This window comes from Leuresthes tenuis, unplaced genomic scaffold, assembly GCF_036924035.1.
Source record: "Leuresthes tenuis unplaced genomic scaffold, fLeuTen1.0.hap1 SCAF_1, whole genome shotgun sequence".
NCBI classification, from domain to species: domain Eukaryota; kingdom Metazoa; phylum Chordata; class Actinopteri; order Atheriniformes; family Atherinopsidae; genus Leuresthes; species Leuresthes tenuis.
In genome coordinates, this window is record NW_027325355.1 from 13,680,283 (window position 1) to 13,698,182 (window position 17,900).

The window sequence follows — 17,900 nt, forward strand, 5'->3', positions numbered from 1 at the left end:
ATACACGTCCCTATTAACTTTGGGGCCCCAAGAAAGTATTTGCCCTCTCCCCCTCGCTCGCCCTTTGTTTTCTCTGACATATTTCTCGGTCTCTACTGGAACTAGGCTGCAAATAGCTCCAGCTCTGAATCACTGTGAGCTCCAGGATGCTGCCTAACCTGTGACCTCCCCTGCAGGGATGGAAGGATCCACTCTGGGGCCACATTGATTATCATACTGCAGCCATCTTAACACATTTTTTTGCTGTACAGTATACCCCACCAGCAGCACCCTTGTGGCCATTTGCATCTGTGCCAGGAGCTCTTAAAACCCTTTCATCCTGCAATATAAATGAGAGATTTGGTCTTTCATCCCTGGATCTAAGTCAGCCTGAAACCAGAAGCATTCAGCCACTTGTTGTTGGATGTATGGACAGAGAGGCTCCTGTCATATGTGCATTATCCAAAGCTCTATAAGAGCTTTGTAATTTTAAAATCTCCACAGCAAACCTTGTTAAAAAGCCAGCAGCTTTAACCCGCTCTATCAGCAGGCTGCGATAGATCACGTTTTGAAAGCAGTCCCCTCAATCATGGAGTAGACACAGGGCAGGCAGAGCGAACCTGCCATTGGAGGGCTATTGTATCCTGATAGGAGGACTGTGTCCCTCGCCGTCTGGCTCTATATTCTAACAGACTTTATCAGCTGGCCTGAAGAGCTCTCTGTGGCAACTGTCAAGATAAACCTGAGATAGATCAGACAGCAACGGCAGGACTTCACTGCCGGGTTTCTGCTCAGTGTTTGACAAACACACAGACGCACAGGCTTGCATATCTAGCCATCTCTTACACTATTTAAAGCTTTAGTCTCGAGAAAATGTGCCGCGAAAAAACTGGAGTAAACAAACAAAAACCATAGGTGGACCTAATCCACAGATGGGCACACAGCAGCATGCCCTGGCTTTGTGGGGAGAGCGTGTGCACAAGGCTCAGAGCTGTGCATCCATACATACAGTATGATGCATGAAGTGTGTTTTGGTGTTTTGGTTCGTGCACGCACACATCAAATGACACATCAAAGCATGTGCGAAAAGTGTTGCTCGCGTGTCGCCGCCGTTGCTCTATAAATAGCCTAGATTTTATTTAGATGTTGAAGAGAGACCGAGGAAAAGGAGGGAGGGCTGGCAAATCAGTTGCCATAGCAACAGGCACGTTCTGGGGGCCCTGCTTGTGAAGGAGGGCAGGATGTTGGGGGGGGGGGTGAAGGCATGATAATGTTAGTATCTGTCTACAGCCTCTCTCTCTCTCTCCCTCAGAGCAGTGAAGATCCATAAACAGGAGTTTATGCTTTCAAAACACATTAAGATGATTCATTGCGTGTTGGGAAAACTACAAAAGCCAATATCTGTTGTTTTCCTACTCCGACTCCTTCCCTTCCTCTTTATCATATCGACTCGCCTCCCTCATCATCCATCTACCCCATTCTTTCTTTCCTCCTGTTTTCTCGCCATCCCTCCATCCTTTTGTCTGCAGATCCCTGCCTTCTGTCTTACACTAGCACCCTCTACTGTAAAAGCAATCACCTGTGAGGCTAAAGGGGGGAGAAAAATTCGATTGGCCGTCTTTGGACGTTTCTAAAGTCAGCGGGAAAGCTCGGCTTTCACGAACGCCACTCCATACTTTCGGGGGAGACATTCTGAGTAATGGCTCAAGCATTTCCCAAGTGTGTGTAAAGCCAGCCATCTGTTACCAGGTTGGCATGAGGATGGGATACAAGGCACACACACACACACATGTAGAAAAGGGAGAAGGAGGCGCTCACGATGACTGGGGTAAACACAATGTAGATAGCACTAGAGTGGTCTCAGTTAATTTTCACCGAGGGCCTCTTCGCATTACTGGTCAACAGAGCAATCTATTGCAAACACGATTGTGGCACACTGCCTCTCGAGATAATGGACCACACATACACACACACACACATACTAACACTGCCCTGGCAAGCTCTTGGTGGGTGGAGATGAAATCCACTTAAAAAAAAAGATGAGCCAATCGATGAAAATTTCCTAATTTATATTACGTTCTAATCATCATTTTGCTTATTTCATATAATGGAGACCTGAATAATATGAGCACAAATAAGTTTGTCCGCTGCAATCATTGCCAATCTATTATAAAACATTTGTTTATCTGCTGAACTCTTCATTATTTAGCTACTGCTCTGAAGTTTAGGAAGCGCTGGGGTGGGTAATCCCACCTAACGGATCGCTGAACCTGACTCATGAATGAAAATGAGCACACACCGCACTTCCTGTTGCATGTGAGGTATGTGTTCATTTTTTTAGCCATGAGTCAGGTTCCCCTCACGTGCAACAAGAAGTGAGGTGTGTGCGAAATGGAAAAAACACACAAGCAGCTTTTGTGCATAATGATACGGACATAATTTATTGTGAATGACATACATCGAGATATACTTGTTTTATCCATGCTTCTTTTTATGTTGGGCGGTGTAGCTTTTTAAACTATGTAACATGGCAGCAAATAATGATGAAACACGCTCCCTCCTTCTGTGTCGACTCAGTAGTATGTCTCCTGTTCCACCCAACCTAGAAACCAAAGTAGACACAATTAGGGGTGTATATTTCAAGGGCCTCACATTTGGACTTTAAATGCTCCACGTTTTGTTTTACTGCAAAAGAAAGTGAATAAGAGGAAGGCCAAGATCGAACAAAAGAAAAAAGGCCTTTGATTTGGAACACAGGCTATAGGGTGATGTTGTCACTCACAGTGACTGACAGTGATTTGAAGAATTAAGACCCGACTGGGGGAGCTAAATACATCCTGGATTAGAGACAATGCAGCCTTGACTTTCATGATGATGTCTCCTAAAGGCATTTCAGTCTCACTGTTGCTCTTGAGATGAGATATCATGACTGTGCATGTAAAAACCTTCCAGAGGTGAAATAACTAATAGGGTCAGATGTCACCTGACTGAAAAAAGTAGACATTTTGTAGGGGAGGGTGTGCCACATCATTAACTTCACTTAAAATGAGGTGTTTCAGCCTTTTCGACAGGCCAAATTTTAGGCTATTTACACAAGATACAAATCGTACACATGTTCTGATCATTTCATTTGCAAGTATTGACCAATTTGTGTGGAAAAGATGGGACGGGCTACACAAAGGATGGATCTATAGCCACAGATTGGCTCCATTGAAATAAATGCATTTTCTTTTCCTGAATAGAGGCTGCTGGAATTTGAGTCACTTCAACTTGTTTTTTTCTGTCTAACACATTATTCACCATGGATGGGCAGTGGCATGCTCACTGATCTGTGCTGTGGGGCTCAGATGTGACAGACACACACTCGCTCTCACACACACAAAAACACTGTTGCATCAGAGCCATCCCCTTCGTACGGGTTTTGTTCAGCTTTCTGAGTAAAAAAAAAAAGAAAAACGAGGCATTTACTGTGGCAGGGCTGAGGGGTTCAGCACCTAATGGGCACAACCATCTGATACAGTTCGCTGGTCTGTGTGGGGCAACGGCAGCAGACACAAATGCAAGAGCAAAAATAGATGCAGAACACACCTACACGCCAGTGATTCTTCTCCATACTGCATATTTCCTCTCCTGTGTTAAGGATTGTTTGCTCTGCTTTGCTTTGCTTGCTTGCACTCATGTCATTTTCTCCCATGAATCTCCCATGAATTGTATAGAATTTCAGTTAAACTGGGTGGGATTTCAATGAAGTGCTCTTTCAGTTGTTTTACCAGCTTACATTGATTCAGGCGCATAATTGATTTCCAATTAAATCTGCAAAAAGTTCGCTTTTTTGTGAGTTTACAAGCCAAGTCTTGGATCCAATGTGTTTTTACATGTTTTAAGTTGTTTCAGTTCTCCTTCACATACAGCGAACACGTTCAAAAACGCTTAAGGCCGTAGAAGTAAGAAGGGAAGGTCTTACCGCCTGGGTTGCGTCTGAGGATATATCTTCTGGCTTCATCATAGAGGAAGATGAGGAGGGAGTAGGGGAAGGCACAGAACCACCAACATGGCCTAAGGTATTGATGGACAAACAGAGATATGGAATTAAAAGTGCAATGCGGATAAAAAAAAAAACAGACAAGAGCACTCTTTCCATGCCTGTTAAAGAGGCTACGTTAGTAAGTAACACTAGAACAGAGTTTTGTGCCATTATGCTTGGCTGAAAGTTCTGTAAAAGCACATGAAAGCTTTTGGGGGGGAAACATTGTGCGTTTGATGAGCAGCTATTATGATGAATTCAGAAGCTGTCGGTACAAAACAAGGCAGAAAAAAACATTTTGGGTCCTCTTATGCTAATGCACAGACCTCAATACAAATAGAAACCCCGCTGGGGTGTAAATTATACTTGTATTTGCTGACCAGTGTGCAAGATGGCTTTATTTCATATTTTCATATTTGGTAAAAAAAAAGAAAAGGTACCAAAATGGACTTGTAATGTAAGGGTCAGACAAGAAAGTTTTGAGGTTTCCTTTATGCATCAAAAGAGGAATTGAGCCAGAGGGAAAGACAGACATGAAAGAAAAGGAAAAAAAGACAACAAACATGAAGTAGACTAGATAGAAAGAGTGACAGGAAGCAGGAGTCTGGAGGGAGATAGTCAATCAGACCTAGAGATTGGAAAAGCAAGGGTGTCACCATCCACAGAGAAAGGTGAGTAGGTGAAGAAGGGGAGAAAGAAGAGAAGAAAAGACAAGCAGAGGTAGTATGAGTTGCAGGTGGATCTCTTGGGTTAATGAGTGTGATGTGTCCTCACTGCTTTCTGTTTTTCTCAGCTGGGCCAAGAATCTCATTAGTACAGCAGCTCCTGTGCTTTATATTGCCTCTGAAGTGAAAATTACACATGGAAAAGGATAAAAGCCTCCTTTTTAACATGACATAATGAAGCAAAACAGCGCCGACTGAGGAGAACTATCTCGAGGCTCTGGCTGCGTTGGCAAATGGGAACAAGAAACCTTTGGAGGCTGTCCATGCAAATAAGTAAAGTCTCCAAAAGAGCAGGAAAAATAAGGCTTTCACTGATCAACTTGCGCACGTGAACGAGCAGCCAAAACAGAGTGAGCAAGAAAAACTGGGCTTTGAATGGAATTTGAAATTAAGAAAACGTCCCGGGTGGCACCAAGCTTATCAAAAAAAATGCAAAAAAAGACTTTTTACTACTGGACATTTTTTACATGAAAAAAAATTTGAAAAAAACGATTTACTCACTTGAGAGGGTACATTCTGAGGGCAACGTCCATGCCCGGGCAGTATGACAGGAAAGCAGCGAGTGCTGTCTCCTCAAAGAGCCCAAAGATGAGGATGCGGTTCCTGTTAGACGGAAAATTCAGAACAATAACTGAAAAGGAAACTATCGAGATTTAAAAAAGATCACAAATAGTTCTTCTTTAAAATAACACGTGCAAACTTGAGCTTGACTTTTCCCTTTATACATTTCCCCCTTTTCCCTTTATTTTTGTGTGTGAAATGCTTTGGCTTCTATTATGAGGGCTTAATGGGTAAGAAGAGAACAAATGTGAATAAAAGTATTTCTGTGAGCACGCACTTCATTCCTTGCTGCAGGATGGAGTTTCTCCTGGTCTTGCAGATGATCAGATCAGCCCATTGGACGATCACAATACTGGCAAAGAAAGACGTGTGACAGGTGAACTCCACGATCTTCCGGCGCTCGTAAGTCTGACAGAGAAAAGGGGAAAAATCAGAACATTCTCCTTTTCTCGCTTTAAAGTTTCAAGTCTGACGCTGGCGGCACAAGGAAATAGGAGTAACGTGAACATGACTGACCCACTGCTGTCCGTAGCTGTCTTCCAGGTCATTTACAAATTTGTCATCCCAGAGCACTCGGATTCCCAGCAGGTCCATGGGGAGGAAACCATTTTCAGCAAGGATCACAAAATATGTGAAGAACCCAGCTGTGGCCTGCATCATACCTAATGAGAGGACAAAAAATAAAAAATGAAACCTCAGAGCATCTTTACTGCTTTTACTTACTGCTATGCTTCGTTAAAACCTTGTACCAGCTTTGCCCGTTTCTGCTAACAAATGGCATTGAATGGTTGTAGAAATTTGTCTATGCATTCTAAGTGGTGAACATTAGAGCTGGTGGATGAATATAAAAACGGATTTGGAATAATGTGCTTTTAAAATGTTAAAAAACAAACAAAAAAAACATAGGTTACCGATTTGTCCGTAGGCTATACTAATGAGCCTCTCGTTCACCAGTTTGTCTGTTTTGGGGTTTCGGGGCTGTCTCTTCATGATGTCACTCTCGGCTGCTTCGTAAGCCAGGGAGATGGCAGGGACCTGTCAACAAGTATGTTAAAAAAGTTAAACAATAAAAATATAAAGTGAACTATTCATCTGATCAAAGCTGTTATCTATTTATTTTTTTCAATCAAATAATCAGATCTCACCATATCAGTTCCCAGATCAATACAGAGGATGGTGACTGTTCCGAGGGGCAGAGGAATGTTGGCGATGATAAAGAGAAGGAACGGTGAGATCTCGGGGATGTTACTCGTCAGAGTGTAGGCGATGGACTTCTTCAAGTTGTCAAAGATCAGTCGGCCTGACAAAGTAATGTGCCAAAAGTTTAGCATTTCAAACAAGCATTTACAAAGAACCTGCGAGATTTTTTCACTTTGCCGTTCGCCTCACCTTCCTCCACTCCGGTAACAATGGAGGCAAAGTTGTCGTCCAGCAGGATCATGTCAGCGGCTTGCTTAGAGACATCGGATCCAGCGATACCCATAGCAACACCGATGTCTGCTTTTTTCAGTGCAGGGGAATCGTTTACACCGTCGCCTGTCACGGCCACAATGGCACCCTGCAGAGAAAGCAGCGTTAAGACATGCACGGAAGTCTACGGCCTTCTTCTTTGAGTCTTTTCCCCCACTGATGCTCACCTGTCTCTGGCAACCCTCCACAATAATCAGCTTCTGCTGAGGTGAGGTTCTGGCAAACACAATTTCTGTGTGGTGCTGCAGCACCTCATCAAGAAGTTCTGAGGTCATTTCTTTCAGCTCGCCGCCGTGGACGACACAAGCCTTGGCATCCCTGTGGAGGAAAAAAGCAGTTGCATTAGGACGAAAACAGGGTGTGACGGTTGGGACATTAAAAAGAGAGATCGGTGAGCAAAATTTCAACTGGCAAAACAGGAAATACTTCGAGAAGACAATTTTTAGCATTGGCATATCGAATTTACACTTCAGAGAATACAATGAAGTGTTTTGCCAAGACGAACTACATTTCTCATTAAAGTTTGCAAGAAGAACTTGCAGCCCAGGATGACAGCGATCTTCACATATGGATTTGTATGAATGTGTCTGTGATCTGGAGCCACAAACTAAACTTGCTGATGAAGTAGCACAAAAAGCTACCAGCTCAGAGCCACGACTTGATTGCATTTTCTGCAGCGAATCAATGGTAAAAGCCTTTTTGGCTGAGGAGATTGAGGAACCTTGTTAGTCAACACTAATATAATTCTGCTCTTATTAGTGCTGATTTCAGGTGATTTTAAAGGCGTTGCCACTAAATAGCATCAAGTGGAGCAATAATTATGCTCTAGGCCTCAATAGGAGTTCTCACCTCGGGTTGACCTCTGAAACTGGAACATTTAGGCGGGCAGCAATGTCTTCGACAGTCTCGTTGCCTTCAGAGATGATGCCCACACCTTTAGCAATAGCCTTGGCAGTGATAGGGTGGTCACCTGTGACCATGATAACCTGAGAACAATTACATAAGATGAGACACTAAACCAGCAGCTTCTTCCCCAAATTTGACAAGTTAGTGTCTTGGTAGGAGTAGAAATTCCAACAGTTAGCGGGCACTGTGGTTGAACTTTTGATTTTCCTGAAACATATTTTAGTTGAGGATGTAATCCTGAAAAGACCAAGTCCCGTACCTTGATTCCAGCGCTCCTGCATTTTCCCACAGCATCGGGCACGGCAGCACGAGGAGGGTCAATCATGGACATGAGGCCGACGAAGCACAGGTTCTCAGTGGGGAAGTTCACCTCATCGGTGTCAAAAGCAAAGCCCTCTGGGAACTGGTCATCAGGCAGGTTGAAATGGCAGAAACCTGGATAGGACAAGAAAGAAATGCTCACCAGAGTTCACAGATTCAGTTTTCTCCTTTCGTTTATAAAAGATAAATGGATCTTGCTACTGAATGGAACTATGCTGTACCTAGGACTCTTTCTCCAAGCCCTCCCAGCTCAACATAGGCATTCTGGAAAGCGTCTTTCATCTCGTCATCCAAAGGCTGCTCTTTGCCCTGGAGCATGATACTGGAACAGCGGTCCAAAATCCTCTCCGGGGCTCCTTTCATCACCAGCAGGTGCTTCGTTTCTCCAGGAGTTGCATTCTTATGGACGGAGAGCTTTGAGGCAAGACAGAGGTTGGATTTACAAACTGGTTTTGGTTTGACTGAATGTAAAACGAACCTCAAATTTACTTTAGTCAATATTATGACGATGACAGGAATTATTCTGACCACTAGAGGGCAGAAGTGAGCGTACAGTCACAAGTCCAACAACAACTGGCACGCTTGTTTTTTTGCAACAACAATTCAAGAGTTTAAACTTCACTGTGTGGATTGCTTACCTGGTACTTGTTGGTAGAATTGAATGGGATCTCAGCAACCTTGGCGTATTTCTCTCTCATGCCAAGAACGGACCCACAGCACAGCTCAATACACTTGAGCAAGGCAGCTTCTGAAGCGTCACCAGCCACATCTCTCTGTGGATTTGAGTGAAAGAGTTGCATCAGGGGTTTTGACACAATTCAAGATGACATCACATCTATTATTTCTAAGTACAAGACAAAGCAAATATATAGTACTGCAAAGAAAAAAAAACGAGTTGGCCCCATTTAAATCTCACCACAGTGCATTAGAAAAGAAACATAATTTCTACTATTCAGCATACACTAGCTGGCTAATAAAAGCTCACTGTTTGGAATATTTTTGTTGGACCACCTTTAGCTTTGGTTACGATATATTTGCTGTGGCAATTTTGGATAAATCTATTTATATCACAACTGTCATTTCTGTCAAGAATTGCACACATATTTTTTACCAAGCTTTTTGACAATGGGAGGGTCGAACGACTGTGTAAAGTTTTCTCAAGCACACCAAAAAAGATTTCCCATGAGGTTAAAAATTAACCTCATGGGAAATATGTGAAAATGATGTGATATGCTCCCTGAACTATTCTTTCACAATTTGAGCCTTATGAACACTGGCATTTTCATCATGGAATGCGTCTGCGTCATCAGGAAAGAACGACATATTTTGATGGAAAAACCTAGTCGTTCAGTAGATTTTCGTGGTCGGTTGACCTCATTTTTGGGCTCATAATGTTGCTCAACCCAGACCTGATCAACTGGAGCAACCCCCAAATCATTTGTTTAGTTGAATCCAGGTGGTAACTTCTATTTTGACCAGGCACTGTAAGTCAGTGGATCTGTCTCACCAGCCCCCTGCAATAGCCTCAGCTATATATTTCTGAAAAAGCATTAAATTATGTTAAGAGTTCTTCATAGATATTGTTGTGTATTTTGGCTGCATCTGTAGTTTGCTAGATCAAAAATGTTTCGTGCCAAGTTATAATATGTTTATGCATTTGGCAGATGCTTTTATCCAGAGCGACTTACACTCATATCCCAGGTAGCCATGTGGCATAAGGGCCTACCTCCAGTAGGGGGCCTAAGGACCCATTCTGGAGGTAGGACCTTTTACGGCAATCTTACCACTACACTATTCAGTCATAATGCTTCCACACAGTCCACAGTGTTCGAAAGCAGATCTGGGTATCCTGTAGCATAAATTTGAAAAAAAAAAAACAAGCTCATAAGTTTTTTTTTTTGCTTCACGTTTTATGTCTTTGCTTGTTTGCAAGCAAGACCTAGACATTGAAATTTCGTCAACGCCCGTGTTTTTTGCCTCTCATTAGGTCAAGTTCATTTAAACTCCTCTGCGCTGATGAGAAGGTAGGAACTGGGAGCAGCTTTTCACCTTCAGAATGGGAACATTGCTCTGATCTGCAAGGAAGACGGCGCGGTTGCAGAGTCCTGCGACTCTGGCCAGAGCAGCCCAGGTGGCCGAGCTTCTGTCGAAGGAGGTGCCAGACTGGTTCTCAGTGGTGTCGGCCTCGTGGATCTGGTTGTCAAACCACATGTGCGCCACGGTCATCCTGTTCTGGGTCAGGGTGCCGGTTTTGTCTGAGCAGATAGTGGAGGTGGAGCCCAGGGTCTCTACAGCTTCCAGGTTCTTCACCAGGCAGTTCTTCTTGGCCATACGCTTGGCGGTCAGGGTCAGACACACCTGGAGACAAAAATCACTTGTTACTAGCTATCACTGGTTTTTTTCTTCAGTCAATGATATCTGGTGCCGAATAGGAGAATAAGATGAGAGGATCTCACAACTCACAGTGACAGTAGCCAGGAGACCCTCTGGCACATTGGCGACAATGATACCAATGAGGAAGATGACAGCCTCCAGCCATCCATACCCAAGAATGAGGGAGAGAATGAAGAAAGAAACACCAAGGAAGACAGCAACGCCAGTGATGATGTGGATGAAATGCTCAATCTCTCTAGCAATAGGAGTTTTTCCGCCCTCCAGGCTGGAAGCCAAGCAAGCAATACGGCCCATGACGGTACGATCTCCAGTGTTGATGACAACTCCTCTGGCAGTTCCTGAACAGAAAGGGGAGAAAATTAGATACTCAAAAGATGAGTCTGCTCATAAACCAATTATTTATTTTGGTTGTCATCTTGACATGATTGTCTCAATCTCTTAATCTACGTCGCTAAAGTTTACATCAAATGGCAGATTTAACTTTTGTTACCATCTAGTATGTCTTGAGTACATGAAACATCAGTCTTTAGTACAATTTAAATATGATCATTCACATTGTCTATACGGATTTTTTCATGTTTTTTAATGCCAGTCCATGTCCTTGTCCATGTCAGAGGTAAAGAATGGACACAAGCTGCTAGTTGCTTTTTCTGTACCTTCAACACAGTTGGTGGAGAAAAAGGCAATATTCCTGGTTTCCAAAGGATTCTCATTGGAGAAGTCTGGGGCACGGGTCTGAGGCTCTGATTCACCGGTCAGGGAAGAGTTGTCCACCTGTATGAAATGTAATGGAGACCAAGAATTGGCATGAAGGAGTCAAAGTGAATTAATCTTTATGACAACATACTGTAATTTCCAGTCAGAGGTTGAGCAACCTTAACCGTGACTTACAGGCTGTAATATGGGAGGATTTCAGGATTTCATAACATCTAAATGTGTCGTGAAATTATGGTGCTCTGTAAGTTAATGCGGTGCTGACCTTGCAGCCATGAGCGGAGACGATTCTCAAATCAGCAGGAATCCTGTCTCCTCCTTTCACCTCCACCAAATCCCCAACCACCACCTCCTCTGCATTGATGCTCTTCTTCTCACCATCACGGACAACCAGGGCTTGCTATGAAATCAAAGATAGAAAATGTGTCTTGTCCTGAACATACGTGAACAAGTAAAAAGCACTTTGTATCTATTCAAAACAGCAAGAAGTCAAATGATCAATGATTCAAACCAGTCAAAACTGGAGTCTTACCTGTGGGACCAGGTTCTTAAAAGAGTCCATGATCTTAGAACTCTTGGCCTCTTGGTAGTAAGAAAAGCAACCAGTGATGATGACGACAGCAGACAGCACAACACCCAAATACAACTGTAAGAAGACAGAAGATTTAGGTTAAGACAATCTTTGGAGGAAACCGCTTCAAAGTATACACTACCAAAGATCTTCTTACGTTGTCATTAGCTGGTTCGTCTTCTGAGGCAGCCTGAATACCATAAGCGAGGAAGCAAAGGATTGCACCAATCCACAGCAACATGGAGAAGCCACCAAACAACTGGAAACAAGATAAGATAACATTCAAGCTTTTTTTTCTACTTTTACTGGCTGCAGGAAATAGGTCTGGATTTGCATTTGTGAAATTTGAATATTAAAATTCCGGCACTCCCCCAGTCTGAATTATTCAGGCATTATTATGTGAGACTTTTACCTGTCTGCAGAATTTGACCCATTCGGGGGTGGTGGGAGGAGGTGTCAGGGCATTTGGGCCATCCCTGGCCAGGTTCTCTTTTGCTTTGTTGGAGGAAAGACCCTACAAAGAAAGAAAAAGAAAAGAGAAAAAAATCTCTGCTTATCCCTGAAATAACTTGATACATAGACAGAAAAAAGAAAACAACACAGGAGAAGCTTTAAGCGGTTCAGTTTATTTTTTTGCCTGATTCGTGTGCACTGTTGGGTCTGTGAAAACTAAAAAGAAGAACCCGTAAATCCAGTTTTTAACCTCTTCTCTAATTCTGACTTTGCTCACGGAGGAGAATAACGCCACATAAACGCCACCCTTCCGGTATTATTTGGTAAATAGGTGCACTACCATTCCTTTTAAAATTGGTTAAACTTAAAACAAAAAAATGCCCACATCTGTAAGAAGAAATAGTACTGTAATGTTTCAGTTAAAACCTCCTCTTTTCGCAATTGTACAGTAAAGAAAATCAATTCACAGCCTTTGATATGGAGACTCTAACAGTGTGAGATCATGTTGTAACTATTATTAATGAGCAGTGTGTACTTTAACTAAGAGAAAGTCATATTTTCTTACAGTGTACTGGAATAGGAAAGAATGAGAGGTAAATACCAGGCGTTAGTAATGCCACTAAGACTGGAATTCCTGTATGAATCAGGTCTTTGTTTTGGGGGGGGACTCAGATAGATCAGATTTCAGCAGGTTTCAGTGTCTCTGCTGTGTTCTGTTGGGTTTTTCTACTGTAATGAGATTTGGTGTATGCTTATTGTAGGTAACTAAACAAAAAAATAAAGCTATGGGGTAGCAGTTGAGTTTTCTTCTTTCTATGCAGACTGATTCTTTAAAGGACCATTTCACCGAAACTATAAAGCATCTAGTCTCTCTGACATCTACCCATTCAACTGAGACCTTTTCATTTTTTTTTTAACTACTGGATATCGACCGCATTTAGTCTGTTATATTTTTTTATTAGAAAAATACTTTAACAGAAGCAGAGGTTTAATCTATATAATCTATCTAGTCCCTATGTTCATTCATTCCAAAGTGTGCCTCTATGTTGTTGTGTGCTTTTGACCTCACCTTTTACTGTGAGAGCTTCCCTGTCATCTGGCCTTATCTACCTCCATGAAGCAGAATAAGTTCAATAAGTTTATGGCCCTCTGACAGCCTCACAAACACACACACACACACATGAATGAGGAAGCCTTACCCTGCTTAGGTCAGTCCCGTATTTTCTGCTAAGTTCATCCAGTGTCAGCTTGTGGTCATCCTATGGGGAAAGAAAAGCAGAGATGAAACTGAGAGACATTGCGTGAAACGGGGCAAAGATCGAAGATTAGCTAAGGCAGACGTTTGAGTGAAACTAATTTTTGCCGAAGACTGAAAAATCGCAGCCGCACGCGAAAACTGAGCCGCCATAAGCTCGGCTGTGTATGGACTCATCCGAGCCGTCAGTTTGCTGCGAGCAAACACTCCATGCAGCCAAATCAGTGACACCCAACTGATACACTGGTGTTTGCTCCCAAGAGTATTACTCATGTGTTTGACATTTTTTTTCAAGAATTCACCCAGGAGTGCAGACTGTTCTTGCAGACTCACAGTGAAAGAAATTGTCATGCAGCTGCAGTTGCTTAATTTGTAAATGAAACAGCAGTGTGGGGGTTTCTGCAAATGAGTAACAAAGAGACTGACACACTCATAGGCCTACACTGTGCTTTCTTTTTTTTTTTTTTTGGAATAACGCCTACAGAGAGTGAAAGAAAAGAGATTCTTCCAATGTAATTTGGATGTTGTGTTACAATAGCTGACTCCTACAGTTCATCTTTGTTATGCTGTGAAACACCAAAGTATTGTTATCTTCATGCAACATCCCAAGCAGAGATGCCCAGACTGGTTTCTGTGGTAATAATGTCGACTTCAAACATGTACCAAAAATTCTTGTTTGGACTGGGATGCTATTCCAGACAGCGCTAAAGAAAAAAAGAGCTCTAGAAAAAGAGCTTTCTAAATCAATACATAATGTAAAGAGTCAGCTATCACATCTAAGGAAAACATGTCATGTTCTAACCTTCTGTCTGCATTCATTCACATAGATTAGAAGCATTTAAGACATATCTTTAAATAACTTTCCACTAAAAGCACTAACAAATAGCAGTGAATAGCAAATTAACTATCTAAAGTAACTTAAAGTGGGTGTAATTTGCTGCTATTCACTGTAATTCTAGATCAATTATAGTAGTTAACTGTGAAATATCAGTTAAAGGTTGGAATCGTTATATCCCGTTATTTTACTATGAAATATTTAACTGCAACATATCAAATAACATGAAATACATTTATAATAGCATTATTACTGGGTAACTAAACTAATTTCTGCTGTGATGTCAGATTCTGCTGGTTAACAGTGGCTGAATGAACAAACTAATAAACTTTGACAAATTGACCTTCAATTCTCTAATATTCCTCTGCTCGGAGGGTATGGAAATATTGCATCATAAGACAATGTAGTGTCATAGTTAGAAACTGAACCGCTGACAATTTCACTGTTTTCGGTCACCAGATGACTTGAATGCAATTACACACGCATGCATTCCTTACAGTGAGAGGGGGGAAATGGGTGTAACTGCATGGTTCTGGCCAGCCCCCACGAGCGCTAATAAAACAGCATATCAAATGTGCCGTGGTTAATGTGTTATCACATGGCCCAAACGACTGTTGCTTCATTTAACTGGCAGCTCCTTTGAAGCTTGCTGAGGACATTTGTTCCTTCGCTTTTCATATTCCAGCCACCTTTTTGAACACATTTGACTGGGCGACCGCACACCTCTGAACATTGTCTATATTTAGCATTTTCTGATATACTGTGTCACATTTGATCAACTCACTGGCTTCTGTATGTTACTATGGGAATAGCTCCTATTGTCTTCATCTGGACTTTGACACCTCATTCAGATGTATGATGGGGGCAATAAACATTAACATGTCAACTACATTTGCCCTCTAGAGACCCGCCTACGCTTTTACCACTGTTTAACTAGTGGCCGATATGCCATCATAATTCAACCACGGTTCAAATCTGAAAACTGTGGATTATCAGTGCATGGGAGAAAATCACTATTATCCTCGTGTTTTCAAATCAGATGTTTTGTATGAAAGGCATAATTCAAGAAATGCATCGAAGGCAGTGCCTTCTGTTACTTGCAGCAAGTCCGGGGAGGTCATAGTAGATATGGTTGCTATGACATTGAGATGTCCTTCAGGGGCAGTGGGACTTTGAGATCTAGTTAAGAACTTCAGAAGACAATAATCATTAATATGTCACCAATATGTGACTTTTACTGCCTAATAATCTGAAGTGCCCTGATGACCTGTCGGATGACATTGGGCAGGGATTGTCGCAGGATTTCTTACGCTAACAACATGCCATGACGGTTACAATGAAAAGTAGTTTTTGAGGGTACTTTAGAGCCATGCATGAAAACTGCAACAGACTAAAAAAAAACTACCTTACTTGGTGATCTTGTGAGTCAATAATCAGCAACGTCGAATAATTAATCTTTTTCAAAATAGCTGAAAATCATTGCCACAGATATCAGCGTCACAAAATTTAACCATAGCTTATTCGCTAACTTTATTTGTGCCTTGAGATAAAGGTGAGACCTAACTCTTCCTCCAAGGGAACTGACCTTGTGAAGGACAGGATCCCGTGAGGGTTAAACTGGTATATAGACAGGAGCTTTGCGAAATGCCTTCTGCCTTGGGGAAAATTTCAGGAAAAAGCTTAGCAATTTGAGGTAATACATCCTTGTCTTTAAAATCCCCCTATGATGTACATTTAAATACAGATTTGGTGTTGTGAAAGCATTCCTCTCGCTCATTTAGTCGTGAACTTAAAGCAAGGTCCTCTCTGACCTTGGGGGGAAATGACTTTAGCAAGCTTGACACTGAGAAATGCTGACACCAGTGGAAATTAGACAACTTTATGTCCACTGCCCTGATTCACCCCCCCCACCACACACACACACACTTAAACCTTAAGGTAAGAAACACTGCAAATTTCAAGACGTCAAAGTCAGACAGTAAAGTACGATGTAATAAAGCAATGTATTATGTGTGATTAAAAGAACAGTATTACGAAAGCGACAGAAATAAAGAGAATGATATTTGCTTATTGTTTGCTTCTTTGGACTCTCACTGATCAACATAACCATGACGTAGAGGCTAATTACAGCTGTGAACTCCCTAATAACACGAGACAGCACATATGGCAGTGCAAGTAGCAATCTTTATGAAGTGTGGGGTAGACAGCTACATCTCATGTGACTATTAGTGAGGTTTGTCTCAGCAGTGGCTATATCATTGCTGTGACCAATGCTAGTGACAGAGTATTAACATGGCCTGAATAAGGCTTGCACGAAGCAAACTTCTACAAATAGGGGGGGATAATATTTTGAATGCTCCTAAAAGTGCTTTAGAGGAAATCCGCAAGATCCATTACTAAAGGAGAAGATAACAAAAACTGGCTTTTTGTGTACTCACCAGGTCGACTTCTTTTTTCAGGTCGTCCATATCCTTTTTCTCTTTCGCCTTCTTCGCTTTCTTTGAGTTGCCATCTGAAGTCGGTGCTGGCTTGTAATCATCTTTCCCCTTCTAGGTTGAACAAAGTGAAACAAAAAGAGCCTTTGAATATGACAGGAGACGTGAAGATTTTTGCTCTGAGGCTTCTGTGTCCCCCTCCCTGAGTCAGCGCAGAAAGCAGTGTCCAACTTTGCTGTTCAAACATGCTGCAAAACCTGCGTTAATCATTATCGGAAGGACTGAGATTTACTGTTTTGAGATCTCAAAATTCTGGAAGCTCGGAAGAGTCTCGCTGCAGATTTCAAAACTGTGATAGAAAGTGTGTTACGCAACCAGCAACTGTCAAGCTTAACCAATGACATGTGACTAACACTTAAAAAACCATATGCACCCTAAATACTCTCAGAAAACAGGCCAAAACATGTGACAAAGTTCCAATACTTACTCCTAGCCCCATGGTTGCAGTGCACTTCTGAGAGCAGTCAATCCAATTGTCTTTTTAAATTGAAACTTCCCCACTCCGCCTCTTTCTCTCTCTCACACACACACACACTCTCTTTCACACAGCCCTGTAGTCTTCCTCACTCCCAGAGCAGAGAAGATAGCTTCCGTGGTATTAGCATACCTTTATACCCACTGCTTACCTGCCCTGGAGGGGAGGAGCTGGGGGGAAGGGTGGTGAAACTCAACAGGTGAGTCGCAGAGTTAAGGGGGAGGGGGAGATGGGTGTTACTCAAAGAGGCAATGAGGGAGGAGGAGTGTAGGAGAAAGGGGAGGAGATGAATCTTACTCAACTTTTCTGTTCAGTCCTGACTGCTTCCCTTCATTATTTCACATTTTCTCATCTCTTTTGTGTTAAATCAACTAATTTTTCTGTTGCATTCCCCTGATCCGACAACTTCAAAGACACTCGTGCGTCCTATCTCAGTCACGCTTAGCTTACAGGACAAACAGGAACGACCAGAGATGAAAAAAAAAAGGCAAGATAGTAGGGCAGTGAATGTGAGACACATGGAGATAAGGCCACAGTCACAAATGTGAAAGTCCACTTCTGGAGGTAACTGATTGCCCCCGACTGAGCAGTAAGTTTAAACTACAAAAACAGCTTGAAAACAAGGTGAGAATCTGCCTGAAAACCACGAGAAGTAGGGAGGACAAACGTGTTCCTCACAACCGAGATAACGAGTGGAATGCAAAGGGAGTATTCCACTAAGC

General features: G+C 42.3%; 1 protein-coding gene across 1 annotated transcript; it reads right to left on the reverse strand.

Moving 5' to 3' along the window:
- Positions 1–2,392: 2,392 nt before the first annotated feature.
- Positions 2,393–17,288, reverse strand: LOC140289010 (sodium/potassium-transporting ATPase subunit alpha-1). Its single transcript, XM_072379235.1, has 23 exons — positions 17,131–17,288; positions 16,647–16,757; positions 13,318–13,377; positions 12,078–12,179; positions 11,823–11,924; positions 11,627–11,740; positions 11,360–11,494; positions 11,037–11,154; positions 10,450–10,718; positions 10,036–10,344; positions 8,625–8,759; positions 8,208–8,400; positions 7,925–8,100; positions 7,609–7,745; positions 6,927–7,077; positions 6,679–6,847; positions 6,435–6,589; positions 6,201–6,324; positions 5,806–5,951; positions 5,567–5,697; positions 5,230–5,331; positions 3,944–4,035; positions 2,393–2,581 (listed from the first exon to the last, which is right to left on the reverse strand). The coding sequence occupies exons 1-23, from the start codon at positions 17,140–17,142 to the stop codon at positions 2,553–2,555; spliced, it is 3,072 nt and encodes a 1,023-aa protein (XP_072235336.1). The 5' UTR covers positions 17,143–17,288; the 3' UTR covers positions 2,393–2,552.
- Between the last annotated feature and the right edge of the window lie 612 nt (positions 17,289–17,900).

Excerpts from the sequence above, each read along its gene's own strand:
- LOC140289010 (XM_072379235.1), bottom strand. Across the intron at positions 11,925-12,077 it reads GGGTCAAATTCTGCAGACAG|TTGTTTGGTGGCTTCTCCAT; the intron begins GTAAAAGTCTCA and ends TCTTGTTTCCAG. Across the intron at positions 6,848-6,926 it reads TGGAGGGTTGCCAGAGACAG|GGTGCCATTGTGGCCGTGAC; the intron begins GTGAGCATCAGT and ends CTTTCTCTGCAG.